General features: G+C 32.5%; 2 protein-coding genes across 4 annotated transcripts; one reads left to right on the top strand and one right to left on the bottom strand.

Moving 5' to 3' along the window:
- Positions 1-14,758: 14,758 nt before the first annotated feature.
- LOC137807165 (subtilisin-like protease SBT1.8) lies at positions 14,759-17,541 on the top strand. Its single transcript, XM_068607642.1, has one exon. It carries the CDS (start codon positions 15,063-15,065, stop codon positions 17,346-17,348), a length of 2,286 nt encoding a protein of 761 aa, XP_068463743.1. The 5' UTR covers positions 14,759-15,062; the 3' UTR covers positions 17,349-17,541.
- Positions 17,542-18,370: 829 nt separating this feature from the next.
- AGG3 (guanine nucleotide-binding protein subunit gamma) lies at positions 18,371-21,890 on the bottom strand. 3 transcript variants are annotated; one of them, XM_068607645.2, is made up of 5 exons: positions 21,742-21,890; positions 19,965-20,017; positions 19,810-19,854; positions 19,684-19,728; positions 18,371-19,056 (listed from the first exon to the last, which is right to left on the bottom strand). In XM_068607645.2, the coding sequence occupies exons 1-5, from the start codon at positions 21,883-21,885 to the stop codon at positions 18,663-18,665; spliced, it is 681 nt and encodes a 226-aa protein (XP_068463746.1). In that variant the 5' UTR covers positions 21,886-21,890; the 3' UTR covers positions 18,371-18,662. The 3 variants fall into 3 exon arrangements, with proteins under 3 accessions (XP_068463746.1, XP_068463745.1, XP_068463744.1); XM_068607644.2 differs by having other exon boundaries at positions 20,729-21,805; XM_068607643.2 differs by lacking the exon at positions 21,742-21,890 and adding an exon at positions 20,729-21,452 and having other exon boundaries at positions 19,965-20,020.
- Between the last annotated feature and the right edge of the window lie 2,108 nt (positions 21,891-23,998).

Genomic DNA, 23,998 nt, shown 5'->3' with positions numbered 1-23,998 from the left:
GTAGATTTTTCTTGCTTTCATGGAAGAAAATGTTATCCAATGCAAAATGTTTTCTAGTTTGTGATTTCGACGTGAAAATCATGTATGTTTTAGCTTAATGAGAATGGATAACATTTGATTTGAGAATATTGATAGATGTCATTATTACAAATAATCAATTAATACTTGAAGGTAAGTTTATCTCAATTTGATATATGTCATGACTTTTGACATAATTATGAAATTCTAATCAATATAACTTCAATATATGTAGGAAAATACTACATTGGAGATGTTAGATTTATGTTAAAGAATTACATTGTATCACGATGTTGAATACGACTATAAAGAGTATTCACAAAAAGATTCACAAAACCTACAAGAATTGTTTAATCATCATCATTCATTACTACTTATTACAAATGTCATAACATTTGGTGTGTTGAAAAAATATTTCTCATTATAACTAGTAGAATTGAATCTTATTATAGTTTTGAGATAATGAGAAATATAGTTTCAACAAGTTATATATTATTTACAAATTTCTTTAGAAGGTGGACCGTGATCTATCGTTAATAGATGAAATGGATAAAAATTGATGGAACAAGATGTTGAAGTTAAAGAGAATGATTATAGCAAGATTTAAACTTGAAAAATATCATAGCTAATCAAACTTGAAGAAAATCAATTAAGATTTTGTAATAAATTGTATCACTAATAAAATAAATTCACTGTATGAGTTAACCCTCTAATTTATAATTCAAATCAAGGTAGTCTTTTCAAAATAATATCCTAAATAAAAGTAGATTTTTTTAGCATAACTTGTTTGATTTGATGGCCACATGGGATAAGTTCAAGTTAGCTAGTAGACTAATAGACTAATCCGTTTATTATTTTATGTTACATATTTTTCTTAATTCTTGTAATTTTTCTCATTGGACATTCAAATATATAAGTGCTATATTTCATAGTTATAATATCTAATTTAAATTAAAACTTAATGTCATTTTTAATTATTAACAATTTTTTAAAACTATTGCAATCCATATTGGACATAAAATAAGTTATAATTTAAAATTATTGAAAAATAGTGTAATAATAATATATAAAATACATTATCAGATAAGATAATAAAGTGATTATTATGTTAGAAAATATTTTTTTTCTTCAAAAATATATATCCTAATTTAATTTAAAATATAGGAGTATAGATAAAATAACAATAATAATAATAATATAATAGTAATAATAATAATAATTTATACCTATATATAAAGATGATTTTTTTATCAGCAGTAAACAATAAATAAATGAGAACTAGGGGTGGTTCAACTCTTATACAAAATTACACAATAACCAACTTCTAACTATAATTTGTCTATCTAACTAACAAAAGTACTAGCCAAACAAACAATCTAAAAACATCAATAAACCATCCTCATGCACGCCAAAGATTCCAAACACCAATCAGAATAGGAAAACGAAGCAGAACGAGATTTTGTAGGCAGAAATCCAAGACCAAACCTTTACTTGCACCATTGCAAACATTTCTGACACATCAGCCACACCCCTTTTGAAAATGATAAAATTCCTGTGATTCCAGATTTCACTCACAACCCTCACCCAAATTGTACTCCACACAATGTTAACCGAGTCTGAAGACTGGTTCATCCTGAATTGAGCAAAGTTGGACATAGGATCAATGTGAGACACAAACGACACTCCAAGCCACTTATAGCAAAAACACCAAACACGCCAAGCAAAACTGCAATCGAAAAACAAATGACGGTAAGACTCTTCCTCCTTCCCACACAGACAACACAAAGCATTTTCAACCATCACCCCTCGCCTTTCCAGATTGACCCTAGTAGTGATCTTATTCTCCATAACCCTCCAAGCAGGAAATAAAGCAGAAGGCACGACTTTACACCTCCACAACTTACTGAAAATCGGAGAACCTTTCACCTCACTATCCCTTCTAACATGAGTATAAGCAGAATTAACTGAAAACGTCTGAACTCCACCGACCTTCCAAATCCAATTATCCGCCTCTCCCAAAACCAATCTAACATCTTGCAAAACCTGCAAAACCTGCAAAAACTGATCCACCAAAGGCTTCTCCCATTCGAAAAAAGGTCTTGGATTTTCTCCTTTTTAACTGCTTCTTTGGTGTTTATCAATTTTATTCTTATATTAATATTTATTTTATTGTTTTATGTTGGACATTTTAGTCATTTCAATATTATTTTAAGCATTTAATAAATAACTAATTATTCTTATAATTAATTAAAACTGTTTTTATTTTTTATTTTTAAAACTAATATTCTATCATTTTGTAAAAAATAATTACCAATTTTAAATTTTAAATGTGGACCAGTTTATTAAACGTTTTGTACGAAGAAAAATTGTTTTCTCATGTCTTCATCTCTCTTAAAAATCATAGTTGTTATCCTTCTTATCATCTGGTTTCTTATTCTATTTTTACAAAAAATATGAATGAATGGCAGCAGCGGTTTCTTCACCGATGACTCAATATGTGAACGTGACCTCCGTCAACACCTATTCTTCTCATTACAAATGACGCGATCTTTCTAACACGAGGCAGGGAAGATGTTCACTGCATTATGGAGAAACGACTATTATGGAAGATTGTATCTTTGTAACTTGGATTTGCAATGGTAACCTGTTGTTTGTCCTGCCTTTTGCAGCCAGACCTTTAAAGTCATTGTTTGGGGCGGTGTGCACACCCTCTTCTTGACAGGTTCGCTTTTTATTCCTCTTTTATCAAATTGATCATTTTTTTCATTTCCTTTCATTTATTGAGTAAATTCTCTATCTAGCACCATTTACAATTTTATTTCCCCATCTAGCACCGTTTTGTTTTTATTTCCCTATATAACACCGTTTTGTTTTTATTTCCCTATCTAACACCCTTTTATTTTTTATTTCCCTATCTAGCATCATTTCAAAAATAAATAAATAAATAATAAATTAAAAAAAATTGATAATTTTAATTTTGAATGTATTAAAAAATAAATATTTTTAATGTTTAAAATAGTTAGAAATATAATTAATGAATAAAGAAATGAGTTTTTACAAAATAAAAATAAAAAAGTAATAAATTTAAAATGTTTAGTTTAAAAATTATTTTTTTTAAGAATGAAGAAAATAAAAAATTTAACTCTACAACAACATAAAATTTGAATCTATAAACATAAATTAATATTTATTTTTATTATTATTAATGATGTAATCATGTTAATTTCAAGTAAAAAATACAGGACATAATTATAAAAAAAAAATTGAATAAAGACTGATATGGACATAAGAGAACAACGAACAAAAAAAATGTTCATATTGTCAAACACAGGGACACACATAAAAAACTCGTCCCAACATTACTGGATTGTGCACTTCTTGTCATTAATTATGTTTCATTTTGCACAAAGTATTTAATGTACCATTGAAGAAAATATTAAATGAATGATCATCCTTCATTTATTTTCCTTTTTATGATCAACATATACTTATTTAGTATTTTCTTATATCTCTTATATTTATCTTATTTGGATTTTTTGATATCTTTTATTTTTATCTTATTTTGTTTTGCCTTTATTTTTTATCTTTTATATTTTTAGTTATTATTTTTTTTCTGCCATTCTTTATTTATTTCTGTTATTTGTTTTTATTTTATTGTTGCTGTTTTTAGTTTCTAGACTTATTTATTTTTGCATTTTTTCTTCTCATTTTTAAACATTAAGTGTAACATTTGCATTAGTTTTTTTTTAGGATTTTGCATTTAAGGTAGACACTTCAATATTATTTGTGTGTCCACTATTAATTAATACTAATTGACTTTGGTTTTTTTTATAATTATGTCATGTACTTTTACTTGAAATTAACATGATTATATCATCAATAATAATAAAAATAAATACTAATTTATGTTTATAGATTCAACTTTTATGTTGTTGTAGGGTTTAATTTTTTATTTTATTCATTTTAAAAAAAATAATTTTAAACTAAACATTTTAAATTTATTACTTTTTTTTTGTAAAAACTCATTTCTTTATTCATTAATTATATTTCTAAGTATTTTAAACATTAAAAATATTTATTTTTTAATGCATTCAAAATTAAAGTTATAAAAAAAATTATTATTTATTTATTTTTGAAATGGTGCTAGATATGAAAATAAAAAACAAAAGAGTGCTAGATAGGGAAATAAAATCAAAAGGGTGCTAGATAGAGAAATAAAAACAAAAGGGTGCTAGTTGGGGAAATAAAAGTGTAAATGGTGTTAGATAGGAAATTGAGCCTCATTTATTTGTTCCATTAAATTGAGAATTATTAATAAATATAAAATATTGAATCATTCTTTTCTTTATTAATAATATTATAGCTTCGGAAATGTTAATGATAAAAATAAAAAATGCAGACACACAACGCATGAGCGTATGTGTTTTCGCTAATAATAATAATAATAATAATATAATAATATAATATAATATAATAATATAATATAATAATAAAATAATAATAATATATTATTATTATTATATACTCAGATTCCATTGTTAAGGAGAAACTAATGAGGTGGAGAAATGTAGATGAATTGTAGTTTGTACAATCTTGTTTTGTTTAGTGGATTTAGAGTTTAGAATTTAGAGTTTAGGGTGAGACGACGAAGAGTTGTTTTTTCATGTCTTCATATAGTGTAAAATTCCTATTAAATGAGAAGGGGCATTTTCTGATAATTTATTTTTAAGGTAATTTTTACTTATAGTTAATTATTAATTGTAGAAAAACAATTATTTAGTGAGTATTAGTCAAGTAGATAATATATCTAAAAAGATTAATAATATAGATTTGATACATTTTGATTTTGATTTTTTATGTATGTTAAGTAGACATTTTAACTTATTGAATGTTATCTTCTGTGCAGTAAACAAATGTTGAAGTATTCAAAATATACCTTATTGTTGAATATTGATTTAGAATTTTTAACAATGATATATCATGAATTTATACTTTGGTATAGATAGATTGTAATATTCTTTCTTTTCTCTTGTAAATTAGTCTGTTAAAAGTTTATTTAAATGGACTCTATATTTTTTAGAGCTATGTTTTTTTTATATATTATAAACTGAATAATTATTGTTTGTAAACTAGTTTTTATATTAACTAATTTAAATATTATTTTATAAATTAAAAAATTATTGGTTTATAAAATAATTTTTATTATTAATAAAAATTTATAAATTATCTTTTAAATTAATATCTATTATTAGTTTTCAAGATTTTAGTTATTAACTATTTTATATTTTAAATTAATTATCAAATTATAATTAAATACTAATTTAAAATATAAATTAATTAGTAGTTAAAATCTTAATAGTTAATGTTAGATACAAATTTAGAAATTACTTTATAAATTTTTATTAATAATAAAAATTATCTCAAATACTAATAATTTTTTTAGTTAATAATATAGTAACTTAGTGTATTAAGGAAATAATAATTATCAAATTATATGCAATTATTGTATGCAATATTTGATGATATTGTACCCAATTATATGCAATTAATTTAATAATTATAGAATCTCATAATTAGTATCCTACCTAATTATATTGTAATTTGGGGAGAGAAACTCACTATATAATATTTCCTATACATGAAGTGATGTAATATACACATAAGAAAATAAGAAACATCTCTTTTTCTTACCATTTTTTATCATTTTCTTATATGGTATCAGAGCACCAATCTTTGTGCCCTGACAGCCTCTCCATTTTTATCCCCTAAATAAAAAATCATGTCTGGCAAAGAAGGCACCAGTAACGAGTCCGATAGAAACCTCGTACAACGCTTCAGTGCCGAGCAAATTCAGCAATTGGCAAGGGCTATTTACTCGCTCAACAATAACGGTAAAAGTGACACGTTTGTTAGCTCTGCAGGTCTGCTTGCCCATAACTCCTCTTCTAATTATGCTTTTACGAAACCATGGATTTTGAATAGCAGAGCAACCCATCACATTGCATCTGATTCACAATTTTTCACACACATTTCATCATCATTTATTTCAAATGTTAATCTGCCCACAGGCTCAACTGCGCCCATATCATCTACAGGCACAATTAAATTCAATGACAAAATCACTCTCAAAGAAAGATGTTCTCTGTGTTCCTTCTTTTAATTTAAATCTCATGTCTATTAGTAAGATAACCAGTTCACTAAATTGTTGTGTCGTTTTTACTCCACATGGTTGCGTTTTACAGGACTTGGCTACGGGGAGGATGATTGGCTCGAGTAAACAACACGCACGCTTATACTACATGTCCCCTCTTCCAAACCAAGCCCACACATCTCAAATATCGACCGATCCTGATTTATGGCACAAGCGCCTTAGACATCCTTCTCCGGCGTGTCTACAACTTGTATCTTCCTTACTACCTATCCCTATCAGTAAAAATCTCATTCCCATTCATAATCATTGTAGTATTTGTCCCAAAGTTAAACAGACAAGGCTACCCTTTCCTTTGAGCACAATAAAATCTCATTCTCCATTTAATCTATTGCATTGTGACATTTGGGGTCCTCATAAAACCCCAACTCATTTTGGAAAACGTTTTTTTCTCACTATAGTCGATGACTACACTAGATGTACTTGGCTATTTCTTATGAATCACAAATCTGAAACCCAACATCTCTTAGAGTCATTCATTACATTTGCACAAAATCAATTTCAGGCATCTATTAAAACCATCCGCGTTAACAACGGACTGGAATTTATTTCAATGTATGATTTTTTTCTCAAAAAAGTATTGAATGTCAACGCACTTGCGTTTACACTCCTCAACAAAATGGAGTAGTAGAACGCAAACATAGACATGTTTTAAACACAGCACGAGCCCTCCTATTTCAGTCCAATTTACCATTAGAATTTTGGGGAGAATGCGTTTTAACCACCACATATATCATTAATCGCTTGTCATCACCTTTACTAAAAAATAAATCACCTTTTGAGCTACTATATAATCAACCACCTTCACTTTCTCACCTAAAAACTTTTGGTTGTCTCTGTTACGCAACTGTTGTTTCACCTAAGCAAAAATTTGATCCGCGTGCCCGACAATGCATCTTCATTGGTTATCCTCAGAGTCAAAAAGCATACAAATTATTTGATATAGATGCAGACACTTTTTTTACAAGTCGGGATGTCATCTTCCATGAAAGTGTTTTCCCATTCTGCCAACAGTCACAGACACAATCATCACCTCCATTACAAGGTATTTTGCCCAGTATTGACATTGACTTACCCACTCCTGTCCAACATTCACTCGATCAACCTTCTTCTCTTACCCATCACAATGCACCTAAACCTCCATCAAACCAACATTCTTCTCCTACTCGTCACAATACACTTGAACCTCCATCAAACCAACTCTCTTCTTCTACTCGTCACAATGCATCTGAACCTCCATCAAACCAACCTTCTTCTCCTACTCGTCATAATACACCTGAACCTTCAGTAGACCAACCTTCTTCTCCCATGCCAAGAAGTTTAGCACCCATTACCAAACCTTCTCCAATCGACCTTCCTGTTCGACGATCCAGTTGCACATCAACCCAACCTTCCTGGCTTCAAGACTACGTAACGGGATCCCAAGTCAATCATTCGACCACTGCCCAAGACCGACCGAATGGAACCAAGTATCCTATGCATCATTTTCTTTCTAATTCACGATTTTCTTCTACACATAGTGCATATCTTGCTAACATCACAGCCACCAAAGAACCTCACACTTATGCTCAAGCTATCCTTGATCCAAATTGGCAAAAAGCAATGGACGAAGAGCTTTCCGCCTTGCAGCTAAATCAAACGTAGACCTTGACACCGTTACCCGCTGGGCAGAAACCCATCGGATGCAAATGGGTCTATAAAAAAAAGTACAACTCAGATGGTAGCGTCGACAGATATAAGGCGCGCCTTATCGCAAAGGGGTACACTCAGATTGAAGGTGTCGACTATTCTGAAACTTTTTCACCAATAGCAAAATTAACAACTTTGAGGTGTCTCCTCACCATTGCAGCAGCCAGAAATTGGTTTACTCACCAGCTAGATGTGCAAAATGCCTTCTTACATGGCACATTGCATGAAATTATTTACATGGACTTGCCACCCGGCATCATCGACAGGGGGAGAACATTGTATGTCGACTCAACAAATCCCTTTATGGTATCAAACAAGCATCTCGAACATGGTTTTCAACATTTTCTCATGTGATTAAATCTGTAGGATTTCAACCGTCCAAGACAGATTACTCTCTATTCACAAGACAGAATAACTCATCATTTACTGCCCTTTTGATTTATGTGGATGATATTCTTTTGACAGGAAATGATTTGACAAAAATTCAGCGTGTTAAAGATTGTTTATTACAACAATTTCGCATTAAAGATCTTGGAGACCTAAAATATTTTCTAGGGATTGAATTTTCCCGTTCCAAAGCTAGTATTTACATGTCCCAAAGAAAATATGCGCTTGATATTTTGCAGGATACGGGACTCACAGGTGCTCGTCCAGACAAATTTCCAATGGAACAATACCTAAAACTCACACCAGACGATGGAGAGCTATTAAAGGATCCAGTCAAATACAGGCGACTCGTGGGACGACTGATATACCTCACGGTTACTCGGCCTGACATAGCATTTTCGGTTCGGACCCTAAGTCAATATATACAGGATCCACGGAAACCTCATTGGGATGCCGCAATTCGAGTCCTAAAGTATATCAAAGGATCACCAGGACAAGGATTGCTATTGCCATCCGAAAACAATCTGACATTGACAGCTTATTGCGACTCAGACTGGGGAGGTTGTCAGACAACTCGGAGATCAGTATCTGGATATTGCATTTTTCTTGGTTCCTCTATTATCTCATGGAAGTCAAAAAAACAGACAAACGTATCAAGATCATCAGCAGAATACCGCGCAATGGCCAATACTTGTTTGGAGATAGTTTGGTTGCGATATCTGTTGCAGGATTTAAAGGTGTCATGTAACTTGCCAGCTCCACTTTTCTGTGACAATCAAGCGGCATTACATATAGCAGCAAACCCAATATTTCATGAACGCACAGAACACATTGAGATAGACTGCCACATTGTGCGAGAAAAATTACAAGCTGGGATAATCAGTCCTTCATATGTACCGACACAGTATCAGCTCGCAGATATTTTTACGAAGGCATTGGGCAAGGAACGATTTTTGACGCTACGACACAAGTTGGGGATTCTTGATCTTCACCTACCAAATTGAGGGGGAGTATTAAGAAAATAATATTTATCAAATTATATGCAATTATTGTATGCAATATTTGACGATATTGTACCCAATTATATGCAATTAATTTAATAATTATAGAATCTCATGATTAGTATCCTACCTAATTATATTGTAATTTGGGGAGAGAAACTCCCTATATATATCCTATACATGAAGTGATGACATAAGAGAATAAGAAACATCTCTTCCTCTTACCATTTTTTATCATTTTCTTATCTAGTGAATGATTAATTTTTTTTTTCTAGATTTGTTGCTATTTAATGATTTTTTTATAATGCATGTTTTATGTGTGTTGAAATTTTGTAGTTTTGAAGTTTTAATATTTTGCTAGAATTTTAAACATTATTTTTAGGTTATTTATAATTTACATTATATAAGGCATGAGGTAGAGTGAGAGATTATACATAATATCCATGTGAATTATCAAGTGAGGGAATAAAGTAAATTATATATCAATATAGTATATCATTATATGAATTTTAATAAAAATATTTTTTAAATTAATTATTTAAAAAATATATTTCATAATTAAATATTTGGTATGCGTAGTAATCCTCAATTAAGTAGCGTAGTAATCCTCAATTAAGTAGCCTAAAATTTTCATCAACTCTCTCCACTTGACATTTTTATTTATATAACTCAATGTGTATCCCTATAGCCTAAATATCTTGTTGAATTCTCTAATTTCATACTCCCTATAATATATTCACGTAGTAGAACCTCATCGATTACTACTAAAATCTCATATCATATATTACTAAATCAACACATTTTAAAATATAGGAAAATAAATAAATAAAACATTAGGTTAAATTAACCAACCGAAAATAATTAATTTAAAACGACACAAAAAAAATACTCACATAGAAATGAAGTTTGAGCAAAGCTTTATTGTTTGAGTGTCATCCTTCTAGAAAATAAATAAAGCTTTAGTTTATTTCTTGCTAAAATTTTGAGTATGTCGTTTCAGTGACAGTCCTTGTTACATGAGCAAAAAGACTAACACTTGAACAATATACTCCTAATGGAAAGAGAATAACACTAAACAACGTCACCCAAATGCTCAACCAACGTTTGAAGAATTTGACTTCTTGATTAAATCACAAACTTCTAAAAAGTTACTGAATTTTCATTGTTTGAATGATCACTTATCGCTTGAGCAATCAAAATTCAACGAGATAATTGTTTTGACATCTCCCTTACACAAACTTCAAGTCATAACTTGTTATTGCTTAAGTGACTAACTAAACACTTAACTTTTAATATTTTTGTAACTACAATAAACACACGGCTTGAGCATCACTCAAGCTAGTAGCTCAACTATGCAAAATTAGCAAATTGGAAAATTTCATGTAAAAAAAATCATTTAAAAATAAACTAGTTCTAATCATTCTAACTAGTTTTGAGTATCAAATGAAGGCTGATATGTACATAATTACTTTGGAGTGTTAGTCCATTCCAACTATCCTTATTCAAATCTAAAATAAGTCAAAATAACATAAATGGTTTTAAAAAAATCATATTTAGTTATTCATTGTTTTCTAATCAAAATTATTGGATATAATTCTTACTATTAGGTCAAAAGTTATAACTAATGGTTAGAGTACCATTCTTCCTCCTTAAGAACCTAATAGTCCAAACGTCATACTTTAGTTTTGAAAATGAACTCACCTTACCTTTTATCATGAGAGAATTGATATCATTGGCAATAATCTTCCATAACAATTATTCTGTTAAAAATCAAACTTTATATAAAAATAGTTGGATTGATAATTTATTTTCAAAAATCTCAACTATATTCAACTATGTCATTCAATACATCTATGATACTTGTTCGGTTAGAAATCAAACTTTATATAAAAATAGTTGGATTGATAATTTACTCTCAAGAGTCTCCACCCATATTTAACTACGTTATTCAATACATCTAAAATTCAGTTTTCAAAAATATTCAATTTAGTTTCCAATATCAATAAGTTGATAAAGACTTATAAAATATCACCTAACACATCAAATCATTAATAAGAATTTAATTAATTGATATACTAATTTGTTTTAACTTATTAAAACTATGAAAGCACAAAACACTCACAAGCATAGCTACAAGGATAAAATAAAAATGTCTTTTAAAATAAAAAAATTACTTCAAAAGACTAGAAAAAGAGTTAAAAAGATAAAAAAATTCTAAAATATAATAGCTTAAAAAATAAATAACAAATTATTAAATTTCTTAATTATATTCTTTCATATACAATTTAAATTTGAATATTTATCACTAAAAATCACATTTTTTTTTTATAAAAAAAAACAGGTTGCTAAAAGTCCTAAATTCATTTTAATCATACACTTGACTTATCCGTTCAGCAAATTAGTTCATCCTGATTCCCTTGAACTTTCCAGCATAATCAACAACAAAATCAATCAATCAATCACATTACTGTTGTCTCAATTATGAGGCAATCTCCTTTCTCTCCCTTAATCCTTCTTCCTTCTTTTCTATACTTTAAAATCCAAATTAAATCGGTATAATTATAATATTATTTACACAACATAAACACAAGTAAAACGTATATAATTAGTTAAATGTTTATAACAAATCGTCAAATTAATACATATGATATGTTAACTTTTGGGAAATATTTCATATCTCACTTTTTCCAAAAATTAAAGTACACAGCTCAATTTTAAGCCTATAAAAAAATTGTTTTTTTTTATCTCCTTGTTTGTTTTGTCGTGAATACTTGTGAAAGGAATATTGAACTTGAATCCAGCACCAGTACACTGTAGAACACGTGAGTGGGATGTCCACTGTCTAACAAGGAACTTGTTACTGGAACAGATTAATAATATGCACACACATCATTGATCATCCTTGTCGTAGTGCCATTTTTTGTTTTGTTTCCATTTTATAATTTTTTTTGTTATATTGCTGTTTTCTATTACCAAGTCCGTGAATGGATAGGACAAAAGAAGAGAAAAAACAGAAAAACATGGGAGTCTTTTATTAAATATTACTCATCAGTTTGGAATGAAATGTAAAATCATACATTTAAAAACAAATGAAAAAAAAATATTCAACCCTACATCCAATATTTTTTCATTAAAATTTCAACATTAAAGTCAATTAGAAATATGAGTGCAATAGAGTAGTATTTTGGATATAATATTTATTATTTTGTTATAAGGGGATTTATCTAATTGTGGATTGGGCTTACTGTTGTACGAAATTATGCACACATAATTCAATAAAGTTTAATTATCTTTTGATTGAGATTTTCACATTATTATCGTGTAATAATTGTCAAATGACATGTTAATTTTGTAAGGTGTATTAAAAAATGTATTTTAATTCTAATTTAACCTCAAATTCTTTTACGTCGAGATTTTCAATTTGTGCAAAAAATTTCGTTAAAATATCTTCTAAATAAATCTGATACTATATTTATTATAAGTGAAGTTTAAACATAATTCAACCTTATAAAATCAATTTCTAAAATAAAATTTGCACATACTTATATACTATGAAATATTCTTATTTTTAATCGATGTGAGATCTTCAACCAAATATAGTGTCAGATTGATCAGGAAGTCAAGTAAAAAACATATAAGTGAGTATTGGTCTACCTATTATATAATGTTTTCATGATCCAATATTTAATGAATTGAGAAATAAAGACATCCTAAACATTCTTAACTCTGAAAAGTAATTTTTCATATAGGAAATACTTAATGGCTTTAAGAGTTACTTACATAATCTATCTTATCTAATTTGTTTAAAGTAAAACAAAACACACCTCTCTTGGATGAGCAAAAGATTGAAAAGAATTGCGAGGAGTTACGCGTTTCCAGCTGTGAAATTCATGTCCTCATCTATACATACATGTTTGTGCTTTGATAAAGACAAAAATATATTCTCCAAATCTATATTCTTCACAAACTCAACTCGTAGCATCCAAAGATTAGTGAATGTGATGGCTATTAATAAGCTACTTTTTCACAAATATTTAGATATTTTTTATAAATTAAAGTTAACTTTACAAGAAAAAATTTAAACAAATTAATATGAAAAGAATTTGAAAATATAATTCAAAAAAAAAATTTAACCTAAATTTTTTAGACATATATTGATATAGTGAGATGGACACTGTGATGTTGATATTGAATGTTTAATTCTCTATCTCTTCCCTGTAGGTATTTATGGTTTGTCTGAAAATAAAAGTTAAAAAAGAATAATTCATTGATTTTATAATTACAATCTTAGTATTTATTTGGATCAAACACTAATCTCTTAAGTTAAAAAATAGAAATACCATTTTTTTTCTATCTTTAAATTCTCATTATAATAGTCCCATGAATAAACTTTGCTATTTACGTGTTTATACTTGACATATTTTTATTTTAACTCTAATATTCATGAACATACTTGTGTATTAATTTTTTTAAAGAAAATATTGATGAAATAAATAGATAATATATATTATTGTATAAAGATTTTTTTATGTTATTATTTAATTATATATTTTCATATATAAAGTTTTTTATTTTAAAATGATTATCCAAAAATTATATAAAAGTAAAAAGGTTGTGATTATTTGAAAGAGTAAAAACTTGTATAGTAAGTACAACCTTAATGAACTTGTAAGAAAACATACTGGGGTGTTTGGATTAGAGAAAAGATTTGTGAGGATGGAAGAGAGTGAATTTGTGAAAATTAGAGAAGATGTGTGAGAATGTGAGATTATTTGGATTGAAGGATGATAGAATCGATTTATGAAGTTGTTTGGATTGAAATTTGTGAGTGATGTAATAGTTGAAATGAAATTTATAATTTTTCTTAAAGATGTAAAATGTAAGTTTACAAATTTACCCTTGTTATTAAAAATATTTTAAAAAAATAGTTATGATAATTTTTTTTTAGGTTTGAAGTACTATCAAATATTTTTTTTTAGGTTTCAACTACACAACTCTAACCACTTAAGATCTAACATGAAAAGCAAGAGAAAATATAAATATAATTTTTTTTTAAAAAAAAAAAACAATAAAAAAAGAAACACAGTAAGATAATCGATTTTCTATACAGTTCAAATGCAAGGAGAATCGATTCTCAATGGCACCAAAGAGAGCAAAATCGATTGTGGGTGTTTTACAAAGGTAGAGGAATCGATTATCAATGGCATCAAAGAGAGCAAAATCGATTGTGAGTGTTTTACAAAGACATGAGAATCAATTCTCTCATGAGTACAAAGTCTCGAAAATCGATTTTCATGACTAAAAGCTAAATAAGAATCAATTCTTCTTTCCATACAAAATCAACAAAAATTGATTTTTGTGTATGACAAAATCAATTTACACATTCCATGCAAAATCGATTTTACCTTTTTCAAAATGTTTTTGATTCCTTGCAAAGTGTTCAATCTGATAAATATGTGATGCATGCACATGTTAAGATAAAGGTATCAATGTAAAAACGTAGGTTCCCAAGTGTAATCCTCTCTCTAATCCGCGTATTTGTGTGAAGACGTGAATTTGTTCCTCCATCCGCCGAGTGACCTCATCCACAGAAGCTTAGACTTAAAAAAAGAGTTTTGTATGATGATGGTTGAAGGGGCAAAGCCGTTGGGAAAACTGAAAAAAAAAAAAAAAACTGAAAAGCCCGGGATTTTTAAACAAGAGAGATGAGTATAAGAGATGATGAAATGGTTTTGATTTAAGAAAAAGAATAGGAAGTTATGGAATCATTCTCAGTTTGGCGTTCTTCCGTCTTCTCTTTGTATCTTCTTCTCCCTCTTCTTCTCAAACAACTCACACTGGTATCTGCCAAGAAGAGTTACATAGTACACATGAAAGAGCGCCATGATCCTGGCGTGCACCCCACGCACCTTGACTGGTACACTGCCACGCTCCTTTCCTCTTCAGACTCTCTCATTTATGCCTATACCTCTGTTTACAACGGCTTCGCTGCCACACTGGACCCTCAACAACTCCACGCGCTCCGCACCTCCGACTCCGTCTTGGGCGTTTACGAAGACACGCTTTACACGCTGCACACCACACGCACCCCCGAGTTCTTGGGCCTCCAGGCCCATTCTGAGTTCTGGGAAGACCTTCACCAGGCCTCACACAACGTCGTTATTGGGGTCCTTGACACTGGCGTCTGGCCAGAATCCCAAAGCTTTGACGACTCCCAAATGCCCCAAATCCCCACGCGCTGGCGGGGTAGCTGCGACTCCGCACCTGACTTCGATCCTTCTCTTTGTAACAACAAGCTCATCGGCGCTCGTAGTTTCTCCAAGGGCTACCGCATGGCTTCTGGTAACGCCAGAAAGCCCAGGGACCTTGCTTCGCCTCGTGACGGTAACGGACACGGCACGCACACCGCCTCTATCGCAGCTGGCTCCGCCGTCTCCAACGCCACGCTTCTCGGTTACGCCACTGGCACCGCGCGCGGGATGGCTCCGCAGGCGCGCGTGGCGGCCTACAAAGTCTGCTGGACTGACGGCTGTTTCGCCTCCGACATTCTCGCCGGAATGGATCAGGCAATCCAAGACGGCGTCGATGTCCTCTCGCTCTCCCTCGGCGGCTCATCCTCCTCCGTTCCTTACTACTTTGACACCATCGCTATCGGAGCCTTCGCAGCAATGGAGAGAGGAATATTTGTTTCGTGTTCGGCAGGGAATACTGGACCTCGGAGCGGTTCTGTTGCTAATGTGGCTCCATGGATCATGACCGTCGGAGCCGGCACACTGGACCGTGATTTTCCGGCGTATGTTACTCTTGGCAACGGGAAACGTTTTGCCGGCGTTTCGCTCTACAGCGGTGAAGGAATGGGAGACAAACCGGTTGGTTTGATTTATTTCAGCGACCGGTCGAACTCGTCGAGCAGTATTTGCATGCCTGGCTCACTTGACCCTGAGACAGTGCGCGGGAAGGTGGTGGTTTGTGACAGAGGGCTTAACGCGCGCGTGGAAAAAGGCACAGTTGTGCGCGACGCGGGCGGGCTGGGAATGATACTCGCGAACACGGGGATGAGCGGGGAGGGACTGGTGGCGGACAGTCACCTTGTGGCCGCCGTGGCAGTGGGGGAAAGCGCGGGTGATGAGATTAAAGAGTATGCCTCGTTGGATCCTAATCCAACCGCTGTTCTCAGCTTCGGTGGGACCGTGTTGAACGTGAGGCCCTCGCCTGTGGTGGCAGCGTTTAGCTCCCGTGGGCCCAATGAAGTGACGGCCCAGATACTCAAACCGGATGTTATTGGGCCTGGAGTGAACATATTAGCAGGTTGGTCCGGTGCTGTTGGGCCATCTGGGTCCGAAGACACTCGCAAAACGCGGTTCAACATCATGTCTGGTACTTCCATGTCTTGTCCTCACATAAGTGGGTTGGCTGCACTGTTGAAAGCGGCGCATCCAGATTGGAGTCCAAGTGCGATCAAATCTGCACTCATGACAACGGCTTATACCCACGATAACACAGAATCTCCGCTTCGTGATGCAACGGGTGAAGAAGCACTCTCCACACCATGGGCCTATGGGGCCGGTCATGTGAACCCACAAAAAGCCCTTTCACCTGGACTTGTTTATGATGCCTCCACACAGGACTACATTGCCTTTTTGTGTTCCCTCAACTACACCCTGGACCATCTCAGACTTGTTGTTAAGCATTCCGATGCCAATTGTTCTACAAAATTTGCTGACCCGGGTGACCTCAATTATCCATCTTTCTCGGTTGTTTTCGGAAGCAATAAGGTTGTACAATACACACGCACGTTGACCAACGTGGGGAAGGCGGCATCTGTGTATGACGTGGTAGTTAGTACGCCGTCCACTGTGGAGATAACAGTGAATCCTAACAGGGTTTCGTTTGCAGAGGTGGGAGAATGCCAAACATACAAGGTGACGTTTGTGTCGAATCGGAGTGTTAGTGATTCGGTTGCGTCTGAATTTGGTAGCATCATGTGGAGTAATGAAGAACACGAAGTTAGGAGCCCGGTTGCTTTCACATGGACATATTTTTGAGGTTTTGTTGACTGCATACTGTTATTATTATTTATAGCCCAACAGCAATAGGCCATAGGTGTAGAGTTTAAAGGAAAGAAGCTGCATGACTTTACTAGTCTTTAGGCACATTGCTGTTGCCATCACTCCAGACTGAACTTGTTGTAATAACAGATTCTAAAAGCTATTGGCAACATGACAGTCTTTAACATAACACCTCATCACGTGTCATAATGCAACTATGGTTTCCACTTTTAATTTCAAAGTTTCAGATTTTCACCATCTCACTCTAAATTCCCTTAAGTGTTTTAAGTTTTTACTAAAGCTTTATTAATTACAAGGTGGAGTAAAAAAAGGCAGAGAGAGATGTAAGTAACGACTATATTTTTGAGCTTTTCACTGATCCCGGGATCTGGTGACCGATTTCACAAATATGGTAACAGATCACGGACAATTTTGCGCTCCTGAGCACCCCATGTGCAATTGATGCATTTTTTTTTTCTTCCTGTTTGGTACAGGCGTGCAGTGAAAGGTGGTGGCATGTTCTACCGCAGTACATACTACACACGGTCATTTCAAAGTTAACGCTTCCTATGAATTACTAATTACTAGTTATTTCGAAGGGTCTTATTCCAAACGATCTCGGCCATGAATGGCTACTAATCGGTGTACCGAATGAAAAGACATTTCCTGTGTCCTGTGTCCTCTGTCAGTTATGCAGAAAAAGGTAGTTCACAGCAATCACTTATTTTCCTGCTGTGCCATTTGATTATTTAGTCGATCATCAACTTTCTGGTAGGACCACAGAGATTGAAAGTTGAAGGGAAAAAAATCAATAAGACAAAAAAGAAAACACTTTTTCTTTTCTGTTTTCTGAGATAAAACGCTTTATCCTTATGTGTTTTCAGGAAGCTGACAGGGGTTACAACATGTAACAAGAGCCCTTACACCCTTAGCTTAGTTATCAAGGTCCATTAAAACAAGTGATTAATATATAACACTTATACTTCTTTCTGCATTTAAAAAAATGGAACAAACATGGATTAAGCTTATCAAAGCAGGCAAACGCAATCAATAGCCATTTTCTATTATTGGGTCTTTCATTTCACTCGCGCAACATTGGAGATCGACAACAGCAAAGGATCGAACTTATCTGACCCACAATTACAAACGGAGCTACTACTTTGCTTTGAGTATCCATATAGTGCACAATCTAACTTACAACATTTATAACCCTTTATATTTCCAAAATTTATACTCTAGCTATTATGAATGCAATTTTGATAACAAAAGCTTCAGATTCTTTTTTCTGCTTTTCCTTTTGGAAAGAGTATACTAGCAACATAAACAACATGGTCTCCAACATGACTTTGTACAACAGCAACACGAGCTTACCTTTGGACAGCTTGGGCAAGAGCAAGTGCAGGTGCATTTGCAACTGCAGCAAGAGGGGCAAGATGGACAAGTTGGATACCCAAAATTGCAACTACGTGGAAGAGTACAACAATTTCCAAAACCACAGCTCTCTTTACAGAAATATGATTTGGGGCAAGAGCAGCAACAGCTCCACTTTGGTAAGGAGCAGCATTTGATGGATGGAAGACAACTGCAACTGCAACTGCATGGTTTGCAGTCACCACAGCAGCGTGGCAATTTTAGTGGTAAAGATAATCCTTCACAGCAGCAACAGCAGCAGCAGATCCAAGAGAGGTTAAAACAGGGCATGCCACTGCACATAAAAAGGTTACTTGTGTTATTCAGGAATCATGATAGTTATCAAATAAGGCTATGAAAGGGTGTGCAGCTTCGATAAATGAAATTTAACCAGCGTATCAATCATTTTCTGATGACAACTCCCATTTATCTCAGCTCAGGTATACAGACACTACCCTTAGCAGAATGCATGATTCAGCAACATTCAAACGTGTTTGTTTGTTTGATACAGAGAATAAAAAGAAGACAAAATAACATGAAATAATCTTAAAAGTTCGGAATAGCACAAGTGTGTTGTTCCTTAAAGCTAAACCACAGTCTTCACAGAAAGGGTGCTCCTCATTAGTCATTAGTTTTTTATATACATAAGATAAAGTTTTTATAAAGGGGCAAGAGTGGAAGAGAATTTTTTTTTTTCTTGAGATTGTGATTAACCTCTTCCTTGTCATGCATTCATTTTAACAAATAATTGCATGTGTGGGAAAACAAACTAAAAAGTATTCCATCACATAGATATCAAGAAATGCAAAAAATCCTACAAACCATTTAGTAAAAAAAGACAGTTAATCTATTTGCATTGAAACCAAATTATTCTACTTCTAAGATTGGTATACTCATAAAGAACGGGATAAACATGTGGTACCAGAGCCACTTCCAGAAACGACATGACCGGCGGTTCTTCTTGGTTCTGTTTGAAAGAAAAGCAGACATAAGAATCATGATCTCTTTGACACAGTAACAAATGATGAAAGATGAGAGCAGTTCTTACGTGGGTAACAGAGGATCTGGGTTTGCCATCACATAATCAGCAACCCTGTAATATTGTGTGACATTCAATCAGCTATAATAATTGAAACATCAGGGACGAATTTTTCAAGTTTCATAATCTAAATGACATTCAAGCAACTCCACAGACAAACATACTCTTTGCAGCATCTTGAAGCTGGTTGAAGGCCCTCAACAGATTTCAATTCTTCCTGCTAGATGCAAAATTGTCAGTAAATTGATTTTAACACCAAAAGGTGCCAGAAAGAAACTGCAAAAACTCAAACGAAGTTGGCAAGTTTGACTGTACAATAATGGTGCCATCATGTTACAAGTTGTTAATACTATTCTAATACCACATCTAACAAGAAGGGGGGGCAAATAATTACACAAAAATGCTCTCAAACCACCCATTTCATCCGTCATTATTGTTTTCAAACAATCAATCACCGTCCACGGCTAAAAGATTTCACAAGCAAAAACAGCATTTTTGTGTAAGTTAGTAAGGCTACCTACCTCATCACATTAACCTTAACCACAGTAAAAGAGTAAATTATTGATCAAACCGTTAGAAAACATCAAAGGTAGAAGATCACTGAAAGAGGCAATGAATTTGTCAAAAGATTCAAAACCTTCTCTCCTTCTTTTAAAGATAAAGTTACATTCACATGTAACCTAACTACTAAAAACTACCCAGAAACCCTGACAGAGATCACCACATTAATTACTCTGTTTCGTGCTCTAAGGCAATCACGAAAATGCCATGCCAATTTGTCATCAAAGATCGTTAGAGAAAACATGTTGCATTACATTACACTCCCTCCTTTTCACATTCTCAAAGAGCGAAGACTGAAGTTACAGAAGAAGGGTGTGTAAGAGAGGGGAGTGGAATTTGGAAAGGAAGCAAAAAGTGAAAAACCCACCTCAAGAAAAGTGATTTCCCTCTCGAGCATGTGAACCCTGGCGGTTTCACGGCGCTTTCCATACAAATCTGGGTACTCCGGCGGGGATTTGGGGGAGGGAGGAGGCAGAGAGGGGAGGGAAGAAGAACGCAGGGTGGGAGTGGTGGCCATGGAAGAGAGAGAGGAGGAGAGAGGGAGAGAGAGAGAGAGGAAGGTGAAATGGACAGAACAAGAAATGGCAGGAGTAGCAGGCAGTAATAGAAGTCCTTGTTGATGCACTAAGGAAGGGGGCACAAGTAACAGTAATGGTAAGTGACAAAGAAGAAGCGGCAAATGAGGTTAGGTGTGAATACCATACGAAAAGACTGTGGCAGGAGCAGTAAATAGGGCCTCTGACAAGGGATAATTAAGAAACACCCAGAACCCAGAAAAATACTAATAAACTAATAATTAAACCAAAATCCAAACTTGAGTTGAGTTGAGGGGTTTGAGCTGAATTGAATTTGGAAAGGAAAAAAAAAGAGTAGTAACTGAGAAGAGTGATAATGAGGGTAGAAAGAGAGTCATTATTGTGGAGTGGACAGAGAGGGCACGAGTGGGAAGGGGAAAAAAAAAAAAAAAAAAGGAAGAAGAATCTGAGAGGGTGAGAATGGAGAGAGGCACATCTTTTGTGCATGGTGTGGTGTGTAAGGAAATAATAATGGTAAAGGGTATTAATTATAAATAGTAAAGACGGCTGAGGGAAAGCCTGCCACTGCAAGTTTGTGTACGAACCTATTTAGCAAAGTTGGAGGGGTCTTGATTGAGTCTTTGATTGAGATTTGAGGTTTCGTTTAGGCAATGAAATGAAATGAAATATGCAATGGCTGTGTGTGTGAGTGTGATAGTGTCACAGTGAAATAGTTTTGTTTATTTAATGTTATTTGTTTTGTTTTGGGATGTGGTGGTGGTGCAGTGGAGGCAGCCAGCGAGCAGAGAGTGAGAAGTGTGGGGGTGGTGTTGCAGAGACCAAGCGAAAAGCACGATGGAAATACCTCAGACCGCACGTGACCGCTGCGTAGGAAAGAGAAATGGTTCTGTTTTGGGCGCCACTCTTCCACCACACCACTCCACACCAATTTCCCCTCATTTTCAGAACCACCCATCAATTTCTTTTCTCTGTTACCCCTACCCAACATGCACAACAATATTACTATTTTTTACAACTTTACTAAATTAATCACACTCCTCTCCTCTGCATAATTAATACTCTATTTTACATGCTTTTTCAGATCCTAACGTCCCTATCTTACATTAATTTAATTGCCTTCTTTCATTAACAACTTTCTTCCAACACTCTCTCAACTCACTGTACAACTGCTTCACTCAAATACATAATAACTAACAAAATAAATTAAGATTTAAAATCCATGTATATATTATTTAGGAAGATGAAAGAGAAATGCTGTGAAGGGATCTACTCACTTTGAACTGAAATGCACAGAAGAGAGGATTATTTTAACCTTGAAATAGGATAAAAGTCAGATTGATGTTTCTCATTTCTCAAATTACTCTCTGTTGCTGCTTTGGTTTGATGATATAACATTGTATTCTTGGTACCAGATTATTTGTACTGGAATGAACATTAATAATCTTGTTATTCTTGCTTTACATCGGTATTATGGTCAATTTAAAGCTAAAACATTTATTATGATTCTTTTATAGTTGGTTATATAACTTCAAATGTCGGGAGTTGTTATAATAAAAGCACTTATAAAATGATTCATTACTTAAAAATATAATAAATTATTTAGGGAAATAACCAATTACTCATGCAACAAAACTAACATACTTGTTGTTCTTTACTAGTAGGAGAGATCATTTCTATTTCACATATTTAAATTTACATTAACGCCTAAGATAATTAGTATAGTGCATAAAAGTGAATTATTTTCTCTTTTTACATCAATTAAATTAATTTAAAAATTTATCACTTATATTTTTTACTTTTTTTTATAATTTAAATAATTTATTTTTTCATTCTCTTTTCTTTTATAGTCTCTTGGGCATTACTTATTTGTTAAAGTTTAAAAAAAAAATTAATTATATTAAAATAGATCAATTGCCATATTTTCTAGAGTTGCTCATCATTCCTATTTATACTGAACAAATCATCTCATCCAAATCATTCTTTAAGACATTGTCTCCATATCTTTGTTTAAGAACACTTTTAACTGTTTATGCTAAGAACTAAAAACTTTATCATGTTTTTGACTCTTTTTCTTTGGGTTTCATCTTTCTTTTGGGTATTATGCAGTTTCCTTCATTCAACCATCTTTGTCTCCTTCTCTTGTTTTTAGACTCTTATTGTTCTTTTATTGTTTTGGTTATCTTCTTGAATCAACTGAAATTCAGATTTTAAATAATTTATTTCTCGGTTGTTTTCACTTAACAACACGTTTCTATCATTAGTCAATAATATAATATATTGACAACTTATTTATCATTATTTTTAACTATATTTTAAATGGAGTTGACTTTGTAATATGAATTTTATTTAAAATGTTTATTATCCACTATCAGTTAATTATAAAGGATAATAAAAATTATGATTTTTATATTGCTTTAAAACATAATTTATTATACATCATAACTTTAATTAAATAATATCTAAAAATGTATTTTGTTTTTTTATTTATTACTCCTCTCCTATTAGATGTTTCAGTTTCCTAGTTATTTTTCCATAATTAGATCTGAAATTTATCACAATAGTAATATTGTAATTGTCTTTGGTCAAAATAATTTTCAAACTAAAAAAATCAAACACAATACCCAAACTATAATGTGATACCTTGTTTTTCAGATTACTAGGATTATTTCCTAAATAATTGTCTATAGATCCTTTCACTTATTGAAGGTATTTTCTTCTACAAACAATCAATAAAAAAATACTATTAAAAAACAATGTTTTCATATTTATAAATAATCTGGCAGAGAATAATATTTGATAAATTCAATGTCTGAAATATTGTATTTATAAATGTTAAATGATATAACGTATACTACTATATTAACAATAACTTTATATCAATTAAATACTTATAATTAAAACTTAGGTTGCTAATTAGATACCAATTTAAAAACTATTTATTAATAGTAGAAACTAATTTAGAAACCAATTTTTTATTTAGTTTTTAAAATGGTTTCTAATTTAATTACTATTGCAACTAATTATTTTGGTTTCTAAAAATTGGTTTCTATTTTAAGATTTCCTTGTAGTGTACTTTTTAAACACTAAAAAAAGTATTTAAA

This window comes from Phaseolus vulgaris, chromosome 3 (genome assembly GCF_051622355.1).
Source record: "Phaseolus vulgaris cultivar YP4 chromosome 3, ASM5162235v1, whole genome shotgun sequence".
In the NCBI taxonomy this organism is placed as follows: domain Eukaryota; kingdom Viridiplantae; phylum Streptophyta; class Magnoliopsida; order Fabales; family Fabaceae; genus Phaseolus; species Phaseolus vulgaris.
This window is presented reverse-complemented; position numbering and strand designations above follow the sequence as displayed.